The sequence below is a fragment of the Podarcis bocagei genome, assembly GCF_964188305.1.
Source record: "Podarcis bocagei genome assembly, chromosome: 9".
NCBI classification, from domain to species: Eukaryota; Metazoa; Chordata; class Lepidosauria; order Squamata; family Lacertidae; genus Podarcis; species Podarcis bocagei.
In genome coordinates this window covers 51,091,080-51,113,001 of record NC_138134.1, presented here as the reverse complement: position 1 = coordinate 51,113,001, position 21,922 = coordinate 51,091,080, and the positions used below count along the sequence as shown (strand labels likewise).

Here is a 21,922-nt window from a genome sequence, read left to right as displayed (position 1 = left end):
TTATATTGGATTTTCTTCCCTTATTGAATTATCTATGAATCAGGAAAATTTGAATTTTATGGAGGCTGGGGGAGTGCAGGCTGCTGGTTGGATGAGGAAGACTTTATGTTGATGCTGGGAAAGAGGTCATGAGTCACAAGCAGCTACAAATCCATATTAAACTCCAGCATTGCTGAGCACTTAGTAAAATCCAATTGTGTATCTGTGCTCTGCTTTTCTTCAAACTTTTGAATTTCTCCTTTGCAGAAAAAGAGGAACTGATCCAAGTTCAAAGCAAGATGGCCGCTCCCCCTTCTGCCCTGTCCCATAAGTGCTTCATTTCTCTCCAAACCACAAACTCCTCCCCCCTCCATGTCACAGAAGGAAAAGGAAACAGTTGGCTTAGGGGAAAAAACTAAAGGAGGGTTCCTGATAAGGGAGGTGTGGTGTTTGCCTCCTAGGTGGGTCATTAGGAAAGGGTTAAATGAGTGAGAATGTGATTGGCCAGTGGGAATGCAAGGGGGGAGTAAAAGTTAGAGTGGGAGGTTTTGAAAGTCAGTTGAGGTTTGGGAGTTGAAGAAGGAAGAGGGAGGATTAGGTGTGGGTTGGTAGAGTTGTATTGTGAGAGAGTGAGAGGAATTGTCAGGTGGAGTCAGATAGATAGTTGGGAATAAACAGTTTGAAGTTGTTAAGAACTAAGATTTAAGAAACTGCTAAGAAAAATTAACAGTAATCATAAGCTTGTTCCTGCATTTAAAAATAAACTTGATTATTTGTTAATGTTAACAACTGACTTGACTCCGTGTGTCCCCGTGAGATACGGGGTGGTGGCAGCGGAAAAAGCAATCGCAGTGGTGGCACAGGGTCAATAGACCGTCAAACGTCCAGGGGCCCTGTGTGATCGCCACAGGAGACAAGAGAGGGAGATGCAGCAGTTTGAAGCTGGTTGACAGATATATACAGTACTGACACACAACGCCAGCCAAGCGAAAGAAGGAATGAACTGAGAACGGCATTGCTTTTTATGTTGAAAGCAGAACATTCACAGTGTGTATATTTTCTAAATTAAGTATTCTTGTGCAAAGCTGTAAAATGTGTGCATGAAAATAATTTAACGCAGGTAGTTGTCAGGGGCTGGGCAGAGGAGGAGAAGAACTGGGGAAGACCTCCTCCCCATCCTGAACCTTCCAGGAAAGACAGTATTGATTTACAACAGTGGTTTGCGAGAGGTCACAGCTCAGAGGAAGATGAGGGGGAAAGTTGGGAAACAATGGGAGAGGAGAAGCAGGCAGAGCCGGAGCAGCAGCTGGCTGACACATTGTCACTAGAAAGCATTCTAGACCCAACATCTCCCAGAGCCTTAAAAGTAGGAGAGCAAAGAGCTCAAAGACAGAGGGCACTTAGTGGCACCCATAGAAGAGGTGATGATGATGACAAATGAGGAAGTGGGAGAGACGGGAGGTGGAGATTCACTTGGGTCAACACCATTATCCAAGAGGCTGGGTTCTATAGCCTCTCTCTGTAAAGATTGAAATAAAAAAGAATTGTAAGAAACTTTTCCTTGTCTTTATACTTTCCTGGGCAAACAGCCGGGAGCCACAGACACACCTTGACAGTGGTTGCCTGAAGAATGGCTGCAACTGTGGCAAGGAGGAGTGAGAGGAGAGTCCAAGCAAAGGAGCTGGTGGATTTCCACCACCACCTCCTCCTTTCCCTTTCTGCTCTATGGGGTGCCCGTGTGCATGTGCAAGAAAGAGAGGCAATGCACAAGAGAGGCAATACACATGCTAGACAGTGGCGTAGCGTGGGGGGTGCAGGGGGGCCGGACGCACCAGGCGAAACATCTGGGGGGGCGCTCGCACTCGCAGCTCTAAAATCCACGGGTTAGGGGGCGCAAATTACTTGCCTTGCCCCGGGTGCTGACAACCCACGCTACGCCACTGATGCTAGAGCAGGCGTCAGCAACCTTTTTCAGCCATGGGCCGGTCCACCATCCCTCAGACCATGTGGTGGGCCGGACTATATTTTGGAGAGAAAAAATGAACCAATTCTTATGCAGCTGGTGCATCAAACTGGCATCTAAGTTTGCGTACAATCAGAAAACTCTCCCTTTTTTTGAATTTCAATGCAGCTGGCAGCAGTTCTGCAAAGAAAGAGGACTGCTTCATCCTGCCCCAGGCCTGATATGCCCTTTCTTGGACAGAAATGAAAAGCACATCTGTTGAAAACAAGATAACCTGCATTGATTATGTGGTTCATTTTGCAACTCTGTGTGTTTATTATGCAATAAACTCGGAGGTTCTTTTATGCAGCTTCACTCATTCTAAAATAAAAGAAGAATTTAAAAAGCAAAAGATTGAGTAATAGAATCCCACCTGGGGTTCTAGGAAAATTTTGGCTTCTGGGCAGCTGGAGGGAGCAGTGGCGTAGCGTGGGGGGTGCAGAGGGGGCCAGCCGCACCGGGCGCAACATCTGGGGGGGGCGCTCGCACTCTCAGCTCTCTGCCCCTACCTGGCTCACTCACTCTCTCTCACTGCAGTGCTGGCTGTGCGAATCCAATCCGAGCCGCCGGGTTGCCGCCCACTGTGGGGGGGGGGGTGCCAGGCGTGCAGTGCGGAGAGAGAGCGAGGGACTATCTGGGGGAGGGGCAGTGCAGCGGCTGCCCAGCGCAGCGCTGAGCGCGGGAGAGAACCACACCAGACCAGACCAGGCAGCAGCAAGAAGAAGCTGGCAGTGGCTTAGGGGGCGCAAATTACTTGCCTTGCCCCAGGTTAGGGGGTGCAAATTACTTGCCTTGCCCCGGGTTAGGGGGCGCAAATTACTTGCCTTGCCCCGGGTGCTGACAACCCACGCTATGCCACTGGGAGGGAGTTTGGGTTAGTTCAACTTTCAGACTAATGACAGGGGATTATGTACTTTACTATTAGGAAGGGGAAAATAAAATACTTTAATGAATAAGCAGTAATTGAAGCAGTTCACGGCATACCTTGAGAAAAACTGAAACAACTGTTACCTTACAGCCTGATAAATAACTCACCATCACCATCTTGTGGACATAGCAAAGCAGGAGAATTATCTGCTAATATGAATCACTTTAATGCATAAACTTTCTACACAGAAATTTTTTTCTAAGATATGAAGTGAAGCCTATACTATGTTTATTCTATGTTTCAAATGTGATTATGTTTCTTGCTTAACTGGCCTGAGAGATACGGTGTCCTTAAGCCTCTGGAATGGCATCTCCTGTACAAAGATAAGAGTCACATTTGTCACTCCATGCCCTTTCTGCCTCTGTCCCCCCTCCTGCCACTTGCATGTGGCCCCTGGAACACTGGACATGAAGGCGTGCAGCCATTAGGCTGAAAAATGACTGTCCCTAGGCTTATGGTGCTCCCTTCCCTGGTATCAGTACAGATAAGGAGTGGGCTCTACATCTTTTCAATAACAAACAGGGTAAGAGACAAAGAAAGCTGCCTTCACTATTGCAGGAGCTATGCAGGTTTTGCTGCACCTCCCCAGCTGCTGCCATTGACTGTGGACTGCCTGTGATGTCACAAATGGCACATGGCAGACAAGTGGATCTATAAAGGTGGGCCATGGGAAAAGCCAAGGCAAAAGTCTTTATCCTTCCCAAAGAGGACAACAGCTGTGGCATTCATCATTGGGTGGTCTCTTTCCACACAGAGGAGAATTAGGAGACAGAAGGAGGTGGTCATCCTGCTGTTGTGCAATGATGAGAAGGCAGGTTTGCTTGCTGAGTAGAATTGCAGTTTGAACGTTGCTGATATCCATGCTAAGCAACTGTCTGGCGATGGACCTGATGGAAGCTGGCAGATATTGGTGGGTAGAAGCAGGGGGAGTTCACATTTGGATGCTGGCAAATGCCGCAAGGCTGGAGCAGGCTGGTATTTGTGAATGTAAGCTGGTTGAAATTCCCTTTTGGAAACCCATTGACGGAAGCTGTGTGGATATTTGTGGACTGAAGCTGGGGCTTGTTTGTGCCTGAATGGAGAGTGGCTGATGATTGAACATGCCTGTGTGATATGCCAACTCTATGATCCCTGGTAGGCACCCCCTCATAAGCGATGGATCTTGACCAATGCCTTTCACCATCACATGAGTTGCAGTGTCACTGCTGACACACCACCAAACTTAATATGATTACAGGCAACTGACTAGACAGGCATGGCCAAACTTGGCCCTCCAGCTGTTTTGGGACTACAACTCCCATCACCCCTAGCTAAGAGGACCAGCGGTCAGGGATGATGGGAATTGTAGTCCCAAAACAGCTGGAGGGTCAAGTTTGGCCATGCCTGGAGACTATGCTGGATATTAGATTACCATATGTGAGGTCCCTGCAAACTGGTGGAGGGCAAATGTTGCCGCTGTTTTCAAAAAGTGGGTGGGGGAAGACCCTAGTAACTACTGACTGGAAAAGTAATAGGACAGATAATTAAACAGTCTGTGAGCTCTTAGGAAAGGATGCTGTGATTACTAAGACCCAGCAGAAGAGGGCAGCCAAGAAGATCAAGGGTCTGGAAACCAAGTTTTATGAAGAGCGATTGGTTATGTTTAGCCTGGAAAAGAGGAGACTGAGAAGAGATGGGATAGCCATCTTCAAATATTTAGAAGAGCTGTCACATGGAAGATGGAGCAAGCTTGTTTTCTCCTGCTCTGGAATGTAGTACTTGGACCAATGACTTCAAGTTACAAGAAACTAGATTTCTAGAACATTATAGAAATGGAGAATCAACAAGATCAATTAAAAGAGGAGTGGGAAAAGGAGACAACAGGGAAGATAAATAGCCAAAGCTGGGGTGGGGGCGGGGATATAGGAGAAACACACTCTGAGAATGTTGTCTATAAGGATAAAAGAAAATTACTACAAGTTAGTATGGAGTTCCGTGTGCTGCGCTGGCTTGCCAGAGCAGCTTTGTCACGCTGGCCACGTGACCTGGAAGTGTCTGCGGACAGCGCTGGCTCCCGGCCTATAGAGTGAGATGAGCGCACAACCCTAGAGTCTGTCAAGACTGGCCCGTACGGGCAGGGGTACCTTTACCTTTTAGTATGGAGATGGCACTTAACACCAGTAAGATTAAATCAAATAAACAAGGAATATTTGGAGTTATGTTGGAGGGGATGCCAGGAAACCGGTACTTATGTTCACATGTGGTTGGGGTGTAAATGCATACAAACTTTTTGGCAAAGGGTGTTTAAGGAGATAACAGAAATCACAGGGTTAACGTTGACTGAAAGTCCAGAGGTAGCATTGTTATCAATATATGATGGACTGGAAGGGTCACAGACTATGAAGGACTTGCTCACAAATTTATTGACAGCTGCACAAGTTATTATAGCTAGGAAGTGGAAGGGGCAAGGTGAATATAAAATGGAAGAATTGTATAAAGAGGTGTGAGATATAACTATGAATGATAAATTAACATGTGTCATTAAGGTAAGAAGGGGAATATGCAGGAAAAATGATCCTGAGGAGATATGGAAGGTGTTTGTAGAATTTGTACTGTTAAAAAGGAAAGGGGTCAAACCATCGCAAGAGGTGTTGAAATTTTGGGAGGCTGGATAATGGAATGGTCTCGGGGGTAGGGTGCACATTATTATTATTATCACTTTGTTTAAAATAAATAATAAGAAGAAAATACAATAAAAAAATTAAAAAGGAAAAGAACATTCTGACAGTATACAGTATAAATGCTGGAAATGTAAGGGAAAAGAAGGAACCTTTTACCACATGTGGTGGATGTGCCCCAAGGTAAAAGACTTCTGGAAAATGATTTATAATGAACTGAAAAAAGTGTTGAAAAACACATTTATTAAGAAACCAGAAGCCGTTTTACTTGGTATAGTGGGGGGTAAAATCCCCAAAAAGGATGTTACCTTTTTTCTGTATGCCACAACAGCTGTGAGAATCTTATTAGCGAAGAATTGGAAGAAACAAGATTTACCAACTATCAAAGAATGGCAGATGAAGATGATGGACTATATGGAACTTGCCAAAGTGACTGGGAGACTCTGAGACCAGAGAGAAGAGACGGTGGAAGAAGATTGGAAGAAATTTAAAGAATATTTGAAAAAATATGTTAATATTTAAATCTTACAAGAGCTTTGGAAGTGGATATAGGCTGTAGGGTTAGAAGTAGAAGACAGTGTATTTTAAAATAGTATTGTAAGGGAAAATATGAAGATTTTTATGGTAAAAGTAAGTGTGATTTTTAAAAATGGTTAAAAATTATGATATATGTAAACTGCTAAAAATGAGAGAAAATGAAAATCAGATAGGGGGGACTTGGGGAAGCTCACCTAACAATGCTTAGAAAAAATAAGGATAAGACAAGAATTTGTTTGTATTGTTTGCTTTTCTGTTTTTGTTGTTTGTTTGTGTTATAAAATGAATTTAAAAAATTGAGGGGGGGGAGAGCAGTTTGACAGTGGAATGGACCCTGGCAGATGGTGGATTCTCCTTTCTTGGTGGTTTCTAAGCAAAGGTTGGATGGCCATCTGTCAAGGGTGTTTGAGTTGAGATTCCTTCATGGCTGGGGGTTGGATAAGATGAGCCTTGGGGTCACTTCCAACTCTCAGATTCTATGATTCTATGTTATTCACCACTCAGAAGAGAGGAACACTGCCAGGCCTAAAAATATATTGGTGGTAATTAACTATAGCAGGGTGCCAAATCGCTCAACCTTCCTATGCCTCCTTGAAGCAGTGCAAGACTTTGTTCCCTTTCCTCCAGGGTTTGGAAAAAATATGCTCAAACACACAGTTGTGTGTGTTTTATATGACACCCACAATTCAAATAAATTTATAAATTACACAGACACACACACACACACCAGCTTTCTAGGTCAGCTGTTATAATCTTGTTGCAAAGCAAGGATTCTTGGATATGTGAAACTTTTCAGAATTTATCCAACCTTAACTTGACTTTCATTTATCCACTTGAAAGCATTCTGGCTTTGTCTTCATTTTCAGAGTCAGTGAAAATGAATTGTGTTATTTTGAAAACAAAGGGCTTCCGTGACAAACACCACCTCAGTATATAACAGTCTTGTAAACAAGACAGAAGTCAGCCCAGGGATTGAAACTGCTGAAGAATGTTGAAATTTGGTAGAGAATAGCTCTCATCAGCCAGGGATTTTGAACATTCAAATGAGAGATGATTTTGAGAGGATAAAATTACAGTCTTTTTAAAATAGTCTACACTTAGGGCATAAGAGCACACCATTTACAACTCTGAGCCTTTTAGATTTCATGAATGGGTGAACTTGCAATTCATTCCAAATGTTTGTACCGAAACATCTGCCAGCCAAAGCAGCAAAATGTTGCGGCATTGCAATGGTGTGTATATCAGGCAATATGCACAAAGTGTGGACAAACACCCAGTCTTATCCTTGGAGCTCACCTTGGAAAACAACAGCAGAGGCAGAGTCAGTGGTACAAGCCAGGATCCGGCCCCCAATGGTGTGAGTCTGTGTTGCATCTGACATTGCAGATCCTGCATTGTTCTATGGGTTAACCAGATTACTTCCATGCTCCCATGCAGCTCTACGATTCTATAATTCCACTATATTTACCAAGTTCATTGGAGTTTGCTCCCAGCTAAAAAGCATACGTCTATGCTTTTTACTTTATTTATTTGTACTTGATTCAGGCATCAGTTTCCCTCATAAGATTAGAATCACATGAAGGATAGGAGCAATACACATGCTAGCTAGCTCTGCCTCCTTTGTTGCATCACTGGGGCCATTTCCATTGTGTTGGATGGCCAACATTTGTAGAGGAATTGTGCCAGAAACCTAAGCAAGCACAGCAGACTCCATATTGAGAGCAATAGGGATGGAAACAACGACAGTGACATGACAGAGGACAGGGGTGGAGCTAGTGCAGTAATCCCCACATCCCTGCATGTAATTCTGAGAACATGTGAACAGGGCTACGGTCTCCCTGACTCAGCAAGAGCTGCCTGTAGATTCCCTTTTGTAGACCAAATGCAGAAACTCATCCATATTGTGATGAGCCTCTGGAGGTGACTCAACCAATGCAATTTCCACTCTAATTTCATCATGTGTGTAGGGATGCCCATTCCTGGCTCTTTTAGGTTTAGACAGGAACATTCAGCACATTCAGAAAGCAGATATTGATCCTGACTCTGTACCCTCTTCCCAGTGCTTTTTTTCTTTAAAAATGTTTAGGAGTACTGTCATTCCTTCTGAGACTCAGGAAACACCGTAACAGGAAATAAGGATGCCATTGGGGGTAGCAACAGAACTGATGATTCACCGCGCTAGAGAAGAAACTTATTTTTTTAAAAAAAATAGTTTCTTCTCCCATTAGATTCACAAAATGTTTAGGAGTATGCGTACCCCTGCGTACCCCCAGAAAAAAGCACTGCCTATTCCTATTCCTTCATGATATTCCTTCATGGATGCACTGGAGAGCCGATTTGAGGAAGAAGTCTTCAGGAAGGAGTGGATTTGCAACTACTGAAGTTCATCTTTTGCAAAAAATATAAATCACAAGTTGAGAGCCTGAGTGAGCAGGCTTCTGAGCACCAGGTGTAGGAACAGAAGCAATTCTTATTGACACTGGGAACTAATTTATGAATCAGCTGTGCAAACACTAGGATTCATTAGCAGAGATTAGCACAATTAGCTAGCTTCCATTCCTTTCCTCTTCCCTTACTAAAGTAATACCTTAATAAATACAAGCCACTTCCTTTTAGGTGATGTGCTCATTGTGTGCTGTGTGATCCTTCTGTACAGTTCAGGAAAGGCGATTCATGCCATTAGGAGATTTACTGCTTATGAATTGAACAGACGGAAAAAATTATTCCAAGCATGACATAACTGTAGCGCTGTTTTCACTACAGGTGCCTGTATATATCCATCTCTTAGTCGACATCACTAATGAAAGGTTTTCAGCAATAGCTAGATGCTTTAAAACAAAACACCACTATTTTTCAGCTATAATGGAATTGTGGTGCACAAATTGCTAGGCAAAGTTTTATTGATACATGCCAGCAGAATTTGGGAGCAAACAGTTGCACAGAGTACCTGAGTAGTGTTACAGTTCAAGTGCTGAAACTGGGAATCCAAGACTGAAATCCCCACTCCGCCATGCAGTTCACTGAATTATCTTGGGCCAAACAGCTTCTTAGCCTAACCTAAAATAGGAGAACCACAAAACCTACTTTGAGCTCCTTGGGAAGGAAAAGTGGGATATAAATGTAATAATAAATAAAATATACCATATATTCAGAACAGAGTTCACTAATTATGCATATTACTGTGGATCATATTGTTTATTCATGTTAGTGCACAGAATCCTGTTGGGTGTTTTTTTTTAAAAAAAAAACACCCCACAGATAATGAGTTCTGCAAATAATAGTCGTGTTAATCAGAACAGTAATAAAGCTGGCAGAAGCTAGATGGCACCAGAATCATAAGTAAACCACATCTGATATCAGCTTGTACTGTTTGGACCATTTGCAAAGTAAGGAAGATCTGTGTCCGAGACTAGTTTGTTAAGAAAGGCCTTTTTTCTTCTTTCTTTTTTTAAGCTACTGCCACCACAAGAATCTTAGGATATTTTTGACGCAAGGCACCAATGAGGAAGAACTGCTTTTCCACAAAATATGCAACCAAGCAATCTTGAAAAGTAGATGCAAATGGATAAGAGGTTTGTCGGAACAATTTGTAAGAAGGAAAGAGGAAATATGGTATGTTTGTAAGGATGTAAAAAGGAGTTTCAAAATTATTATTGTTTCAATATGAGAGAATCCTATTTTGCACTGCCTTTTTTTGGTTGAGGTATTGTTTAGCAGGAGTTGCTGGGGGTTTTTTTAGCTGTTATTGATATTGCTTTTTTGTATCTTTATTTTTAGAATTTGCATGGAAATTGTTCAATTTGTTGCTGTACTTTTGATGTGTTTTATTTATTGTTTATCACTACTTTTGTTATATTTGTAACTGTGATTTTTTTCCAAGTCGTAAGCTGCCTTGAAGATGGTTTTAACAATGGAAAGGCAGCTTACAAATAAAATGACGTATGTATGTATGAGATGGGAATACTAGATAATGCTGTATTAGGATTTGCAATTTTCATTACCAAATATTAAGTAAAAACTGATTCCTGCCAATAGCCACAATGTCCAAAAAGCTTCCTTTGTGGTCTGCAAGTTACTCCCTCTGGTTCTATTCCCTAACACTTACTTTCTTTCTGCCCACTACTATATTGTATAATAGCTACCACTGATTCAATGCCATTAGCATCCTTCTTGAAGAGTCACTGTAAACCAGTGTGTAAGAAATGGTGAATAAAAAACTTCTATAACGAAAAAGGCTGAGTTGAAGCATGTTGATAGCCTTAATACACAACAGCACAAGAAACGGATCATTGGCCATTCTGATATATATAAACTGGGGAAGAATGTACTTTTTTCTAAAATTGAAACTGATTTGTAAAAGACATCCCCAACTCTTTGTAAAACCGAAACCTATTCAATACTATTTTTAAAAACTACAACAAATTCTTTTTAGCTGTTATTGCAGTAATACAGTGGTACCTCGGGTTACAGACGCTTCAGGTTACAGACTCCGCTAACCCAGAAATAGTACCTTGGGTTAAGAACTTTGCTTCAGGATGAGAACAGAAATTCCGCAGCGGCAGCGGGAGGCCCCATTAGCTAAAGTGGTACCTCAGGTTAAGAACAGTTTCAGGTTAAGAACGGACCTCCAGAACAAATTAAGTACTTAACCTGAGGTACCACTGTACCTATAAAAGCACATTTACTCCATGTCTGAAAGTCATTGTTTACATTGCACTGTATACAGTACACTGAAGTACTAGAATGATTTAAGAAAAGAGCAGGAAAACAGCCCTGAATAATAGCAACTCAGACAGCACACAGACCTGACTCTGCAGCAAATCCATACCAGCAGATCATGTGGAATGGGCTGGTGCCTGTCAGGGACTACTCGTCTCCAGGGGGACACGGGTGGCACTGTGGTCTAAACCACTGAGGCTCTTCGGCTTGCCAATCGGAAGGTTGGTGGTTCGAATCCCCGTGACAGGGTGAGCTCCCGTTGCTCTGTCCCAGCTCCTGCTTACCTAGCAGTTCGAAAGCACGTCCAAGTGCAAGTAGATAAACAGGTATCGCTGTGGTGGGAAGGTAAATGGCATTTCCATGCACTTTGGTTTCCGTCACAGAGTCCTGTTGAGCCAGAAGCGGTTTAGTCATGCTGGCCACATGACCTGGAAAGCTGCCTGTGGACAAATGCCGGCTCCCTCGGCCTGAAAGTGAGATGAGCGCCGCAACCCCATAGTCACCTTTGACTGGAAGTAACCATCCAGGGGTCCTTTACCTTTACTTTTTTTTTTACTCATCTCCATCCTTCTGATACCTTGTGTGCTCAGCATGACAAGGGCCATTGAACCCATTAACTTTACCTTTAAAAAAGAAGAAAGGCAATAGCTGCCAAATGAATAACCACAGTTTTAAGATCTTTGTTGTTGTTTTATTGTAATTTTATGTTGTGAACTGCCCTGAGATCTATGGGTGATATACAGATTTAATAAATAGTAATGTGTGAGGCCCTTTTCCAAATGGGTCGTCAGTCTGTGTCTGCCTGTCTTCTCTCTCTCTCTCTCTCTCTCTCACACACACACACACACACACACACACAAGCTAATGAGAACCGGGGGGTGGGGGGGGATCTGAGTGATGCAGTATAGCAGTGGAAGGCAGAAGGGATGATAAGAGTTCAGTAACCCCTGGATTGTGACACCATCCACAGCACCTCTGGAAAAGGTTTTGGGTTGCCAGTTGCACTGAGTGCCAAGGTACAGAACCTCTCGTTCTGAGTGTGTTTTATGCTCTGCCTGTTCTGCAGTGACCTCCCTTTCTCCTTAGGCCCCACAAGATTCTGGCTGTGGGCCTGGGTCATGAGAGAGTCTTCCCATGAGTCATCTCAATGTGCAAGCTGTTCTTTAAAAACTTAAGATTTTTATGCTTTTTAGAAGCACTTTGGCCTCTCAGAAGCATGTTTCTGTCATGATGGAAACAGCCCAAATGCCAGCCGTTACGGCAATTAGCCAAGTGTGGAATCAATAACTGGGGTTGGAGCAGGGGAAATAACCTATGTATGCCGTTGTGCATAAACTGCAATTCCCCTGAAGGACCAAAAGAAAAGGATGTGGCATAGGGCAGAGAATTAAGTATCCTGAAAAATCTCTGCTTTCATTTTTTTTTTTAAAAGGAACCATGAGAGGTGTGAAGATAAGCTAAAAAGTCGGAAGGTACCTGTCTGGTGAAATTAAAGGCATCAGAAGGGTTGGTGATGAAGATTTCTAGTGGTTGGAGGTGGAACCTTTTTTAAAAAAAGTTTGATTATTATTATTTTGGTTAACCTTGTGTTAAATATGTATTCTGCAGTTGACCTCCTTTGCAATGTTTTATTTTGAAATCTTTTAAGATATTTTTGTTTTCTGTTAATTATGTTGCTTTGACTGTATATTTGACTTACTTCACATTGTTTTATTGGTGTTTTATTGATGTTTTAATATGCTGTAAACCGCTTTGAGATTTTTCTTAAAAATATAAAGCAGTATAGAAATGAAACAAATAATAATAATAATTTCAGCGATCCACATAGCTCTTCTCTCCTACACATAGAATAAGAGAACTGGAACAAATTCTACAAAACTGAGGGGATATTCTGGGGAATAATTGCTTAATAAAACCACAAGTATTCAGAAAGCTCATAGTTTGTGGGTACATTTTATTGGTCCTCCATATATCATTTAGTAGGCTTTTTGTTCCTTTTAATAGCACCAAATCATTACAATACATGAAGATCATGCATAGATCACAATTTCAAAGCCATTACTGGAAGCTTTCTGCAAATTAGTACAAATGCAAAAATATAGTTCAGGTTAAAAAGTAATTTAGTTTTAGTTCTTGGAATGTCTTTTACTTCCTTTTTTTTTTTTTTTTGCAAAATAATAACAAAAGGCACCAGATTCCTGGCTTCCAACGTGGTTTTCAAAACAAGGGGGACACATTTATATAAGAGGCACTTTGCATTAAATTATTTTACACAAAAGAGGCTGAATCCAGACTATGTTAATTGCATTTAGTCCCCATTGAGTTAAATGGGACTTAAGTCACGACTAGCTTGTCACATTGATCTCAATGTGCAACTAGCATAGCCTGATCCCAGCCCCATGACTTCCAACTGGCCGGCTTAATCTTTTCAAGAGCAGCCTGTACGTTAACATTGTATAAAACTAACATAAAATACTATCAATGAAAAACAGGCAGTTCCCTAGAAAGGAGTGGCAATACTATGAATGGGATCCGATATGGATTTCAACAGTAAGTGTTACTATATCATCATACTAATGATATGCACATTGCGTCTGATAGCAAGGATATCCATGAGAAACACACACAAAAGGCTGCAGCTGTAAATGCCAATGGAAAGCTTAGCCATACAAAGCGGGAAGGAGGCACAAGGCAGGAGTTAAGATTCTGGCTTTCATATCGCTGTCAGTTAGTCATCTTCACCACCACAGAGCAGCAAAAGGCCTTTTCTGTAATCACCAGATGTATCTTTCTACAAATCAAAAGACAGGGATCAAATGGCAATGAGTCAGTAATGATTCAGGGAAAAATTCTTGACAAATGACAGCTTTTCTACCACAGGAAATCCATTTGTATGACTATCCACTCAGGAATGGTAAGCAAAAGTTCTCCAGAAAGCCATTTATTTTGTGCAACATATATATATATATATATATATATATGTAGGTTTTGGTGTCTTCGGGTGTCTTCCCGTGTAAGAGTTGGGGTGTCTAGGCGACGTTTCGACGAGGTCTCACTCGTCATCTTCAGGCTGGTGCTTTCGGCTTCTTGTTACTAGAACAGAGCAGGATCTCAGTGTTTGAGTTCCTATAAATACTGTTGAGGGGGTGTGGTGTATAGCCTCCAACGTTCTGGGCAGAGAGGAAGTTCCTAGGTTAATGTGCCTTTTCTTCTTTTGTTCATTAATTACTTGAGGGATATCTTGAGTGATTACTTGAGTGATATTCTGAGTACCACTTAGGAGGGTCATTAGGTGTGGATTAGTTGCTAAAGCTTTCGTATATATATACAAAACGAGGGAACATCTATTTGCCTTCCAATGGCAGACCAAAAAATCATAACCCTAAACATTGCAAGGAGGATTTAAACAACTTTGATATCCTTTAGCAAATGCAGGCAAAGGGGAAGGCTCTATGTACATATCAATTAAAGCAGAATACTTGTATTTAAGCCAATTAAGGGTGCAAATCATATGGCTGCGAGGAGGGAATGCCAGCGGGCATACAGATGTCCCTGTTCATGGGTGAAGAGGAAGATTTGACTCCATGTGACCCTTCCTTGCCGCTGCAGAAACCTCCACCACCCTTTGCCTTACTGATTTTTGCCTTGCATTACAGATGCTGACATACTGACATCAGTAGAAGCAAGGGAGGATGCAGCAGATACATTGTGGCAAAGCTATGAATCTGAAGGAGCCATAGGTTTCACGGTCCCCTGACACTCTCCCCACACCCAAAATGGGGGATGGGGACATAAATACACCAACATCAGGACTGGTGTATCTTCCATTGGCAACAATAGGAGGGGGGAATCCTTTAAATGGGAGGGAGAAAGCCTGGAAATAAAAGGGAAACGCTACTCTGTCTTCACTTCCATCCAGCCACCAGAAATCCAGCAAGGCATTGGACAAACTAGTTTGCCTGCCTTTAGTTTTCCCTCCTGACACGGGACTGGGAGGTTGCCCAGGAATGAGAGCCCACATAAGCTAGCTGCCTACATGCCTCATGATGGCAGATTTCACATGTATTGGAAAGTGGACTTTTTTTTCTATTTGCAAAATTGTAACAGTTGGACAGCTAAAATACAAACCTACAGCATTCCATTTTAAAAAGAAAAGAGCCAAATCAGTCAGTATTCCCCATTCAAAAAGAGATTGAAATATACTAGTTTTACAAAGCAAGTCCTACCTGAATTGCATGGTACAAAGATTTTGCAAAATTTCTTCTGAACGCCTGTCTGATGTCCAGCAGATCAATTTCACTTCTTGAAACTACGATCCTGATCAGGGTATCGTCATCAGTGCCAGCCCCCTGGTAAAATCAAAAGGGAACCCATTTTAAACAACCCATTAAGAATGCAATCTACTTTCAGGTACCATTCCTTTCAGTTGGAGAGCATCGTGCACATGCTTAATTTTTCCCACTGAAGTTAGTGAAACTAAAGGGCTTAACTTTGGCCACTAAGCGAATAGCTGCACCTGAGAATGTCACACAGAATACATATACAATAGAGATACTTGGTATATAATACCTTGAGGATTAATAGTCCTCCTTCTTGCTGTTGAAGTTAGGAGATTTTAGCACAATTGCATGAAATAGAATCCTGAATTACTGCACTATATAAATGTGGTGAGCTCTCTATAGAGCATCCAGTGCTCAGCATAAAAAAAAGTCAGGAAAAAAGTCAACATTTTACCACCCTCATTTCGTTTCCAATTGGAAACTTGTCCTTTAAAAAGAAAGAAAGAAAGAAAGAAAGAAAGAAAGAAAGGTAAAATAAGTACTCACTTTCATTGCATAAAACAGTGATTCAGCAAGATATGCAGGAACACTACGGACACTTTTCACTGAAAGGGGAAAAAACAATCCAGTTCAGTTTGAAAACAGTGAAAAATAACTTTATCTGAATGGCATGGTGCTTCACACAGAAAAGGCACCTTCCAGTATTTCCATAACAGGGCATAACAGTGAGCTATGCTGCAATACTGTGTACATCTAGCTGGGAGTAAAGCCCTCTGAACACAATGGGATTCCCTACTGAGTAGATGTGCAGATTTGCCCTGCTATCTCCTTGCGCTGTTGTGGAGTCTAGAATTCAGAGCCCCGTGTTAAATAAAAAATAAAAAGCAAGCAAGCATCATGTCTGAATCAGATTACCAAGACGCCATTTTGTTTCTTTGATCAGCACATTGTGCTGCTTTCCCCCCAACAGCCTGCTTGCAGTTCTCATAAATAGTGCATTGCAACTAGGACTGCTCATTACCAACTGCCAGCAGAAGCTTCTCTAGTGGACCAGAAGTTTCACGGTCGATTGTCTCTTCAATTTGGAAGCCAGAGATAGTCATATATTTGTCAAAGACTGAAAGACACAAAAGGAATACATAGCAATTATGTGTATTTTACATATTGCTTCCTTTCTGCTTTTCCAAACAAACATAACAAAGCCTACACCCATCCAAACACAATCAACATTTGGGCAGAAGAGTTGAAGGAAGCCAGGATAGTAATGAATTCAAGTGTTCAGGAAAGTAACATGGACCATTCTACTTAAGATTGAAAGTAAGGAGTGTATTATCTATACCCCCACAATCTGCTAGCATGTCAAGGAGAAATGTTCTAAACCAGGTCAAGTTCACCTTGGATCAGAACCAGGGCACCCCACACAGAAAACCAAGACCTGGTTTTTGTTGAAGCTTCACCCCACCACCACTTGCACATCCAGTATGATGATTAAGTAAAGGGACACCTGACCATTAGGTCCAGTCATGGACAACTCTGGGGTTGTGGCGCTCATCTCGCTTTATTGGCCGAGTATGATGATTACAGTCCTTTAAAAAGAGAGCCCAAAATGTTAATTTTCCTCACCCTTCCTTAAGTGAGTCACACTGCGAGTCCCCAGGATGGTGATGAACTTTTCTTCATCGGTTCCCCATTTCAGCTCACCAGCTCTAAACAGCTCCTGTTAAAATCAGAAGAAGAAAATAGAGTTAAGGTTTTCTCTCCCAAAAGCAAATGTACTTTACCATATTGTGAAGAAAACCACCAGAGGGGAAAAGCTTTAGCCACAAAGCCCTTAAATGTCTAAGGGGCAGCTTAGGCTTGGGACTTAAGACCAAAGAACCTAACTCCACTCTACTTAGGCACAGAAGTTTTGAACTATCCCTTATAGAAGTACATTTGCCACATTCATTCTTCTGGAATGATACCTTATCACAGTAATAGATCAAGGTTTTTTTGGGGGGGTCCCTTGGACAAGATACCTCAATGCCCCCTTTCACCCTTTCCCCACTCTTAGTTTCATTACTTATATATTTGTCACCCTGGGCTCCTTCAGGAGGAACGATGGGATCTAAATCGAAATAACAACAACAACAGCGTGCTTCATAATGAAATTGACTCCTCTTTTAATAAATGCCTTTGGGCTGTTTTTAAGGTATACAATCAATCTGTGTTTAAGTACAATCATTCCAAGGACTGCTATTTGTGAAAGGGGGTAAATTGTGGTCAGTCACATATCATCCATTTGACACCCTTTCTTGAAATATGAATGATTCATACATTAAAATGTCAGTGGCTTCCCATGTGATCTAGCAAGAAACCATAAATGATGCTTAATTTAAGGATCTTTCCGAGACAAGATGCACTGGCAGTTGCTGGAACTTCACTACTTGGGTTATAAATGTATAAATATCATGAAGCAGGAAGGCTGCATGCAATCATCTAGCCCAACCGCTTCTATAAAGCAGACCTATCCGCTAACAAATCCCCAGAATCCAGAGTTTCTTGTGGCACAAGCAGTTAACTGTTTAAATAAGGTGTGTCACACTGGTAAAGGGAGTAACTGTTTTGCATACTGCAAAGTTGAAGTACTCGCACGAGCTTAATGCTTCGCCATCACATTATTCAAGTGATCCTGGATTTGTGTCATGGCAAAAGCAGACTTGTGTCAATCTTGCTACTCAAACAACCAACAGTCCCAAAAGGCAATGTCAATATATTATTTTGGAGAACCTCATTAAATGCTCCATCACTATGGCTTTTCCACAATCCGTTTGCATGCTCTATAGAACAGGGGTCAGCAACCTTTTTCAGCTGTGGGCCGGTCCACCATCCCTCAGACCATGTTGTGGGCCGGACTATATTTGGGGGGGGGGTGAATGAATTCCTATGCCCCACAAATAACCCAGAGATGCATTTTAAATAAAAGGACACATTCTATTCATGTAAAAACATGCTGATTCCCGGACCGTCCGCAGGCTGGATTGAGAAGGTGATTGGACTGCATCCGGCCCCCGGGCCTTAAGTTGCCGACCCCTGCTATAGAACATAGGAAGCAGCCATATATAACTGGTCAGGCCACTGGTTCATCTGGCTCAGCACTGTCAACACTGACTGGCAGCAGCTCTCAACAGTTTCAGGCAAGTGTGTTTCTGGAGATGCAAGGAAATGAACTTTTGGCATGCAAAGCAGGTGCTTTACCAGCTATGACCTTCCACTTGTCTACCAGGGTGTCTATCCTAGCCATAGGACTAGACCATGGAAGGTAACCAGGTCCCATTTTGTAGCTGGCAAAATACAGTGCAACACTAGGGTAGAGGTGTGTGCTCACTCTCTCATTTAAGAGGAGTATTTCTTGCAAAGACACACTGTAGTAGTAGCACTAGTGTGGTTTCCCAGCTAGAAATACAGTAGTGGGATATCACTGGTCAAGTACAAGCAGTACTTAATTTTTAAAAATCAACACCACATCGCATTTTAAAAAATACTCTCAAGGGAGGTTGAAATACTACTGAATTTTAATTTTAATTTTTTAAGAAAGGTACCAGAATGAAGGATACTTTGGGAACCATGAAAACCTGCCCTGGGAGGAACCTTCTCTTGGCAAGAAAAAAATTTTAAAATGGAAAGCGTTAACATTTGATGAACTTGTCCTGTGATGAAGCAGCTAAGATTACTATAATTAACTTCCCAGCCAGTCTGCTCTAAAATACAGTGTGACCTAAGTGATTACTTTGTTGCTACCACTCCTTTTTCCTGTTTGTAAACCAACTCAGACTTACACACACACACACACGGAGAACCATGGAAAATGTTATTCATCTGCTTCCCAAAAAGAATCCCATCAAAGTAATTTTACATGAATGGTTTTAGTACTCACTCCACCCTCTTATGAGTCACCCCTAAGATCTGAATTAACACATATACTATGACACACAAGCGGGACTTGCAGCACGTTGCAAAATGGAACACCCTCGTTCAGGATACCCCATTCTCTTCCCTCTTGCTTTTCCATTTCGAATCATGGGATAGTCAGCCTTCTACAGCCATTGAACATGCTCAGTTCTTGTTGGGGTGTTGGTGGGTCCCATCTCCTTCCCACTTATCTTTTTTTAATGTTAAGAGTGGTGCAGTTGGGTTGGTAGACACGCTGGAGCAGATTTTGAGGTGTGTGCAGGGGGAGAAGAGGAGACAGAAGTCCAATTGCATCTGTGGACCCTACTGGTGCAGCGCTGGATACAACCCTATGACTTTGTTGCACGTCAGAATGAAGCACGGCCAATCTCTGACCCAGTATAGCTGTGCAGCAGTGTAGATTAGTGCCACACTCAGCATGTTCCTACTGAATGACCCAAGGCCAGATGGGATGCAGCAAAATGGTCCCTCTAACAGGCCAGTCAAGGCTCAGCCAAACATTTTCTAGAGAGAACCACCAGCTTACATTTGAAGAGTTTGGGACCTCATCAAAAGAGGAAGGTGAACCTGCACCCCCTTCTTTCTTATTGTTTGGGAGGGGGAGACCTATTAAAGTTCTTGAGCCTCTATCAGGCTGCTGGCAGTTTTCCCAGAATGGAAAGGAAATGATGGTCATGACACCCCAAAAAGTGAGGTTCACTCTTTTTTGGTTGCAGCTATTTCTTTCCCTAAAGGCACCTCGGAATGGATCATTCTGGAAAAAAACGAAAATGGTGGCTGCAAGCTTAACAGAGGCTCAGTAAGTTGCATCAAAACACCCCAGGAATTCTCACTTGCAAAAATATTCAAAATGTCTGCCTTTTACAGGCTGAGAACAGGGCTCTGAAATGCAGGGGCCCTTCGGGACCAGTTCCAAACAGTGCTTCCTTTATTTGCCAAGTTTGTACAATGCAGTGACTGCAGAAAACAAGGGAAATAAAAATAATTTGTAAGGCCTGTATTCTCAATGCACGTACAACTGAATGGGCTGCAGATCTACATTTCCATGCTGGAATTGCACCCTCAAAGTGAACTTCTACTTGCATGTATTTTTAGGGTGCTTTTTCCAAAACTCTTGGGGGGAAAGGACAAGTAGAGAGTCTTACCTGAGCATCTTTCTCAACCAGCGCCTCATTCACTTGGCTATCGGGGTCTCTATTGGCCTAAATGAGATAAAGGGGGGGGATAGAATGGGTTCATGAATATAATGAGATGAATATACTTAGGTATAAAAATTCTGCACTGTCGAAAAAGGTTTAGATATGGCAAAGAGAAACACAAGAAGCTGCCATATACCGAGTCAGACCAATGGTTCAATCAGTATTGTCTACACTGACTGGTAGCAGTTCTCCATAGTTTAAGACAGGAAGTTTCTCCAAGTTCTACCTGGAGATGGCAGGAATTGAACCTGGGATGCATATAAGGCGGTGAAGGTCCTGTGTGAGTGTCTGGAGGCGGTTGGAGGATGGATGGCGGCTAACAGATTGAGGTTGAATCCTGACAAGACAGAAGTACTGTTTTTGGGGGACAGGAGGCGGGCAGGTGTGGAGGATTCCCTGGTCCTGAATGGGGTAACTGTGCCCCTGAAGGACCAGGTGCGCAGCCTGGGAGTCATTTTGGACTCACAGCTGTCCATGGAGGCACAGGTCAAATCTGTGTCCAGGGCAGCTGTTTACCAGCTCCATCTGGTACGCAGGCTGAGACCCTATCTGCCTGCGGACTGCCTCGCCAGAGTGGTGCATGCTCTGGTTATCTCCCGCTTGGATTACTGCAATGCGCTCTACGTGGGGCTACCTTTGAAGGTGACCCGGAAACTGCAATTAATCCAGAACGCGGCAGCTAGACTGGTAACTGGGGGCGGCCGCCGAGACCATATAACACCGGTCTTGAAAGACCTACATTGGCTCCCAGTACGTTTCCGAGCACAATTCAAAGTGTTGGTGCTGACCTTTAAAGCCCTAAACGGCCTCGGTCCAGTATATCTGAAGGAGCGTCTCCACCATCGTTATGCCCGGACGCTGAGGTCCAGCGCCGAGGGCCTTCTGGCGGTTCCCTCATTGCGAGAAGCAAAGCTACAGGGAACCAGGCAGAGGGCCTTCTCGGTAGTGGCGCCCGCCCTGTGGAACGCCCTTCCAGCAGATGTCAAAGCGATAAACAACTACCTGACATTCAGAAGACATCTTAAGGCAGCCCTGTTCAGGGAAGTTTTTAACGTGTGATATTTTACTGTATTTTTGGTTTCTATGGAAGCCGCCCAGAGTGGCTGGGGAGGCCCAGCCAGATGGGCGGGGTATAAATAATAAATTATTATTATTATTATGTAAGACAGATGCTCTACGGTTGAGCTATGGTCCTTCCCAAAGAGTTTTTTGCAGCCTCCTCAGCCTTCTTTGGTAGGCACTGTGCATGGGCTACACATGCCCTATGTGATTCACTGTCTCCAGTATGCAGATAGACAGAGCCAAGTTGTGCATGGCTGCCATGTTGCATTTGAGCTGTGGATACTAAACAAACAGGCCAAGACCCGAGGGAAAATCTGTTGGAAAGTACCCTTACTGTCAAGGATGGCACATTTGGACAAGAGACACCCATCCTGCAATAGTAACCTTTTCTACAGTACTACTAAAACTGGCGTAGGGGTTCCAAGGAGCAAGTACGAAGGAGGAAAGGAAGGGGGAAAGTCACTTAAAAAGAAAATAATAAGAGGAAATGGTGAAGATGGTCTAGGAAATTGGGACAGGACCCCAGAACTTACAACATTTATGCTCTTTGATTCATGTTTTCCTTCCACCCTGTGTTCTATGGGACACAGGCTATTAGGGGGAAATGT

The 21,922-nt window shown here is 42.8% G+C and overlaps 1 protein-coding gene and 1 long non-coding RNA gene across 2 annotated transcripts in view; one reads left to right on the top strand and one right to left on the bottom strand.

The window, feature by feature from the left end:
- Window positions 1-9,294: 9,294 nt before the first annotated feature.
- On the top strand, window positions 9,295-13,444 carry LOC308594802. The gene is made up of 2 exons (XR_014011627.1): window positions 9,295-9,675; window positions 12,679-13,444. It is a non-coding gene; the product is annotated as an uncharacterized lncRNA (long non-coding RNA).
- Window positions 12,760-21,922, bottom strand: part of ANXA5 (annexin A5) — a 27,577-nt gene continuing 18,414 nt past the window's right edge. Inside the window, exons 8-13 of the mRNA XM_081208169.1 lie at window positions 20,199-20,255; window positions 16,726-16,819; window positions 16,124-16,219; window positions 15,649-15,707; window positions 15,049-15,171; window positions 12,760-13,613 (exon numbers count right to left, since the gene is read on the bottom strand). Coding sequence (XP_081064295.1) covers window positions 13,551-13,613; window positions 15,049-15,171; window positions 15,649-15,707; window positions 16,124-16,219; window positions 16,726-16,819; window positions 20,199-20,255 — 492 coding nt within the window. The 3' untranslated portion in view covers window positions 12,760-13,550. The remainder of the gene's footprint in view (window positions 13,614-15,048; window positions 15,172-15,648; window positions 15,708-16,123; window positions 16,220-16,725; window positions 16,820-20,198; window positions 20,256-21,922) is intronic.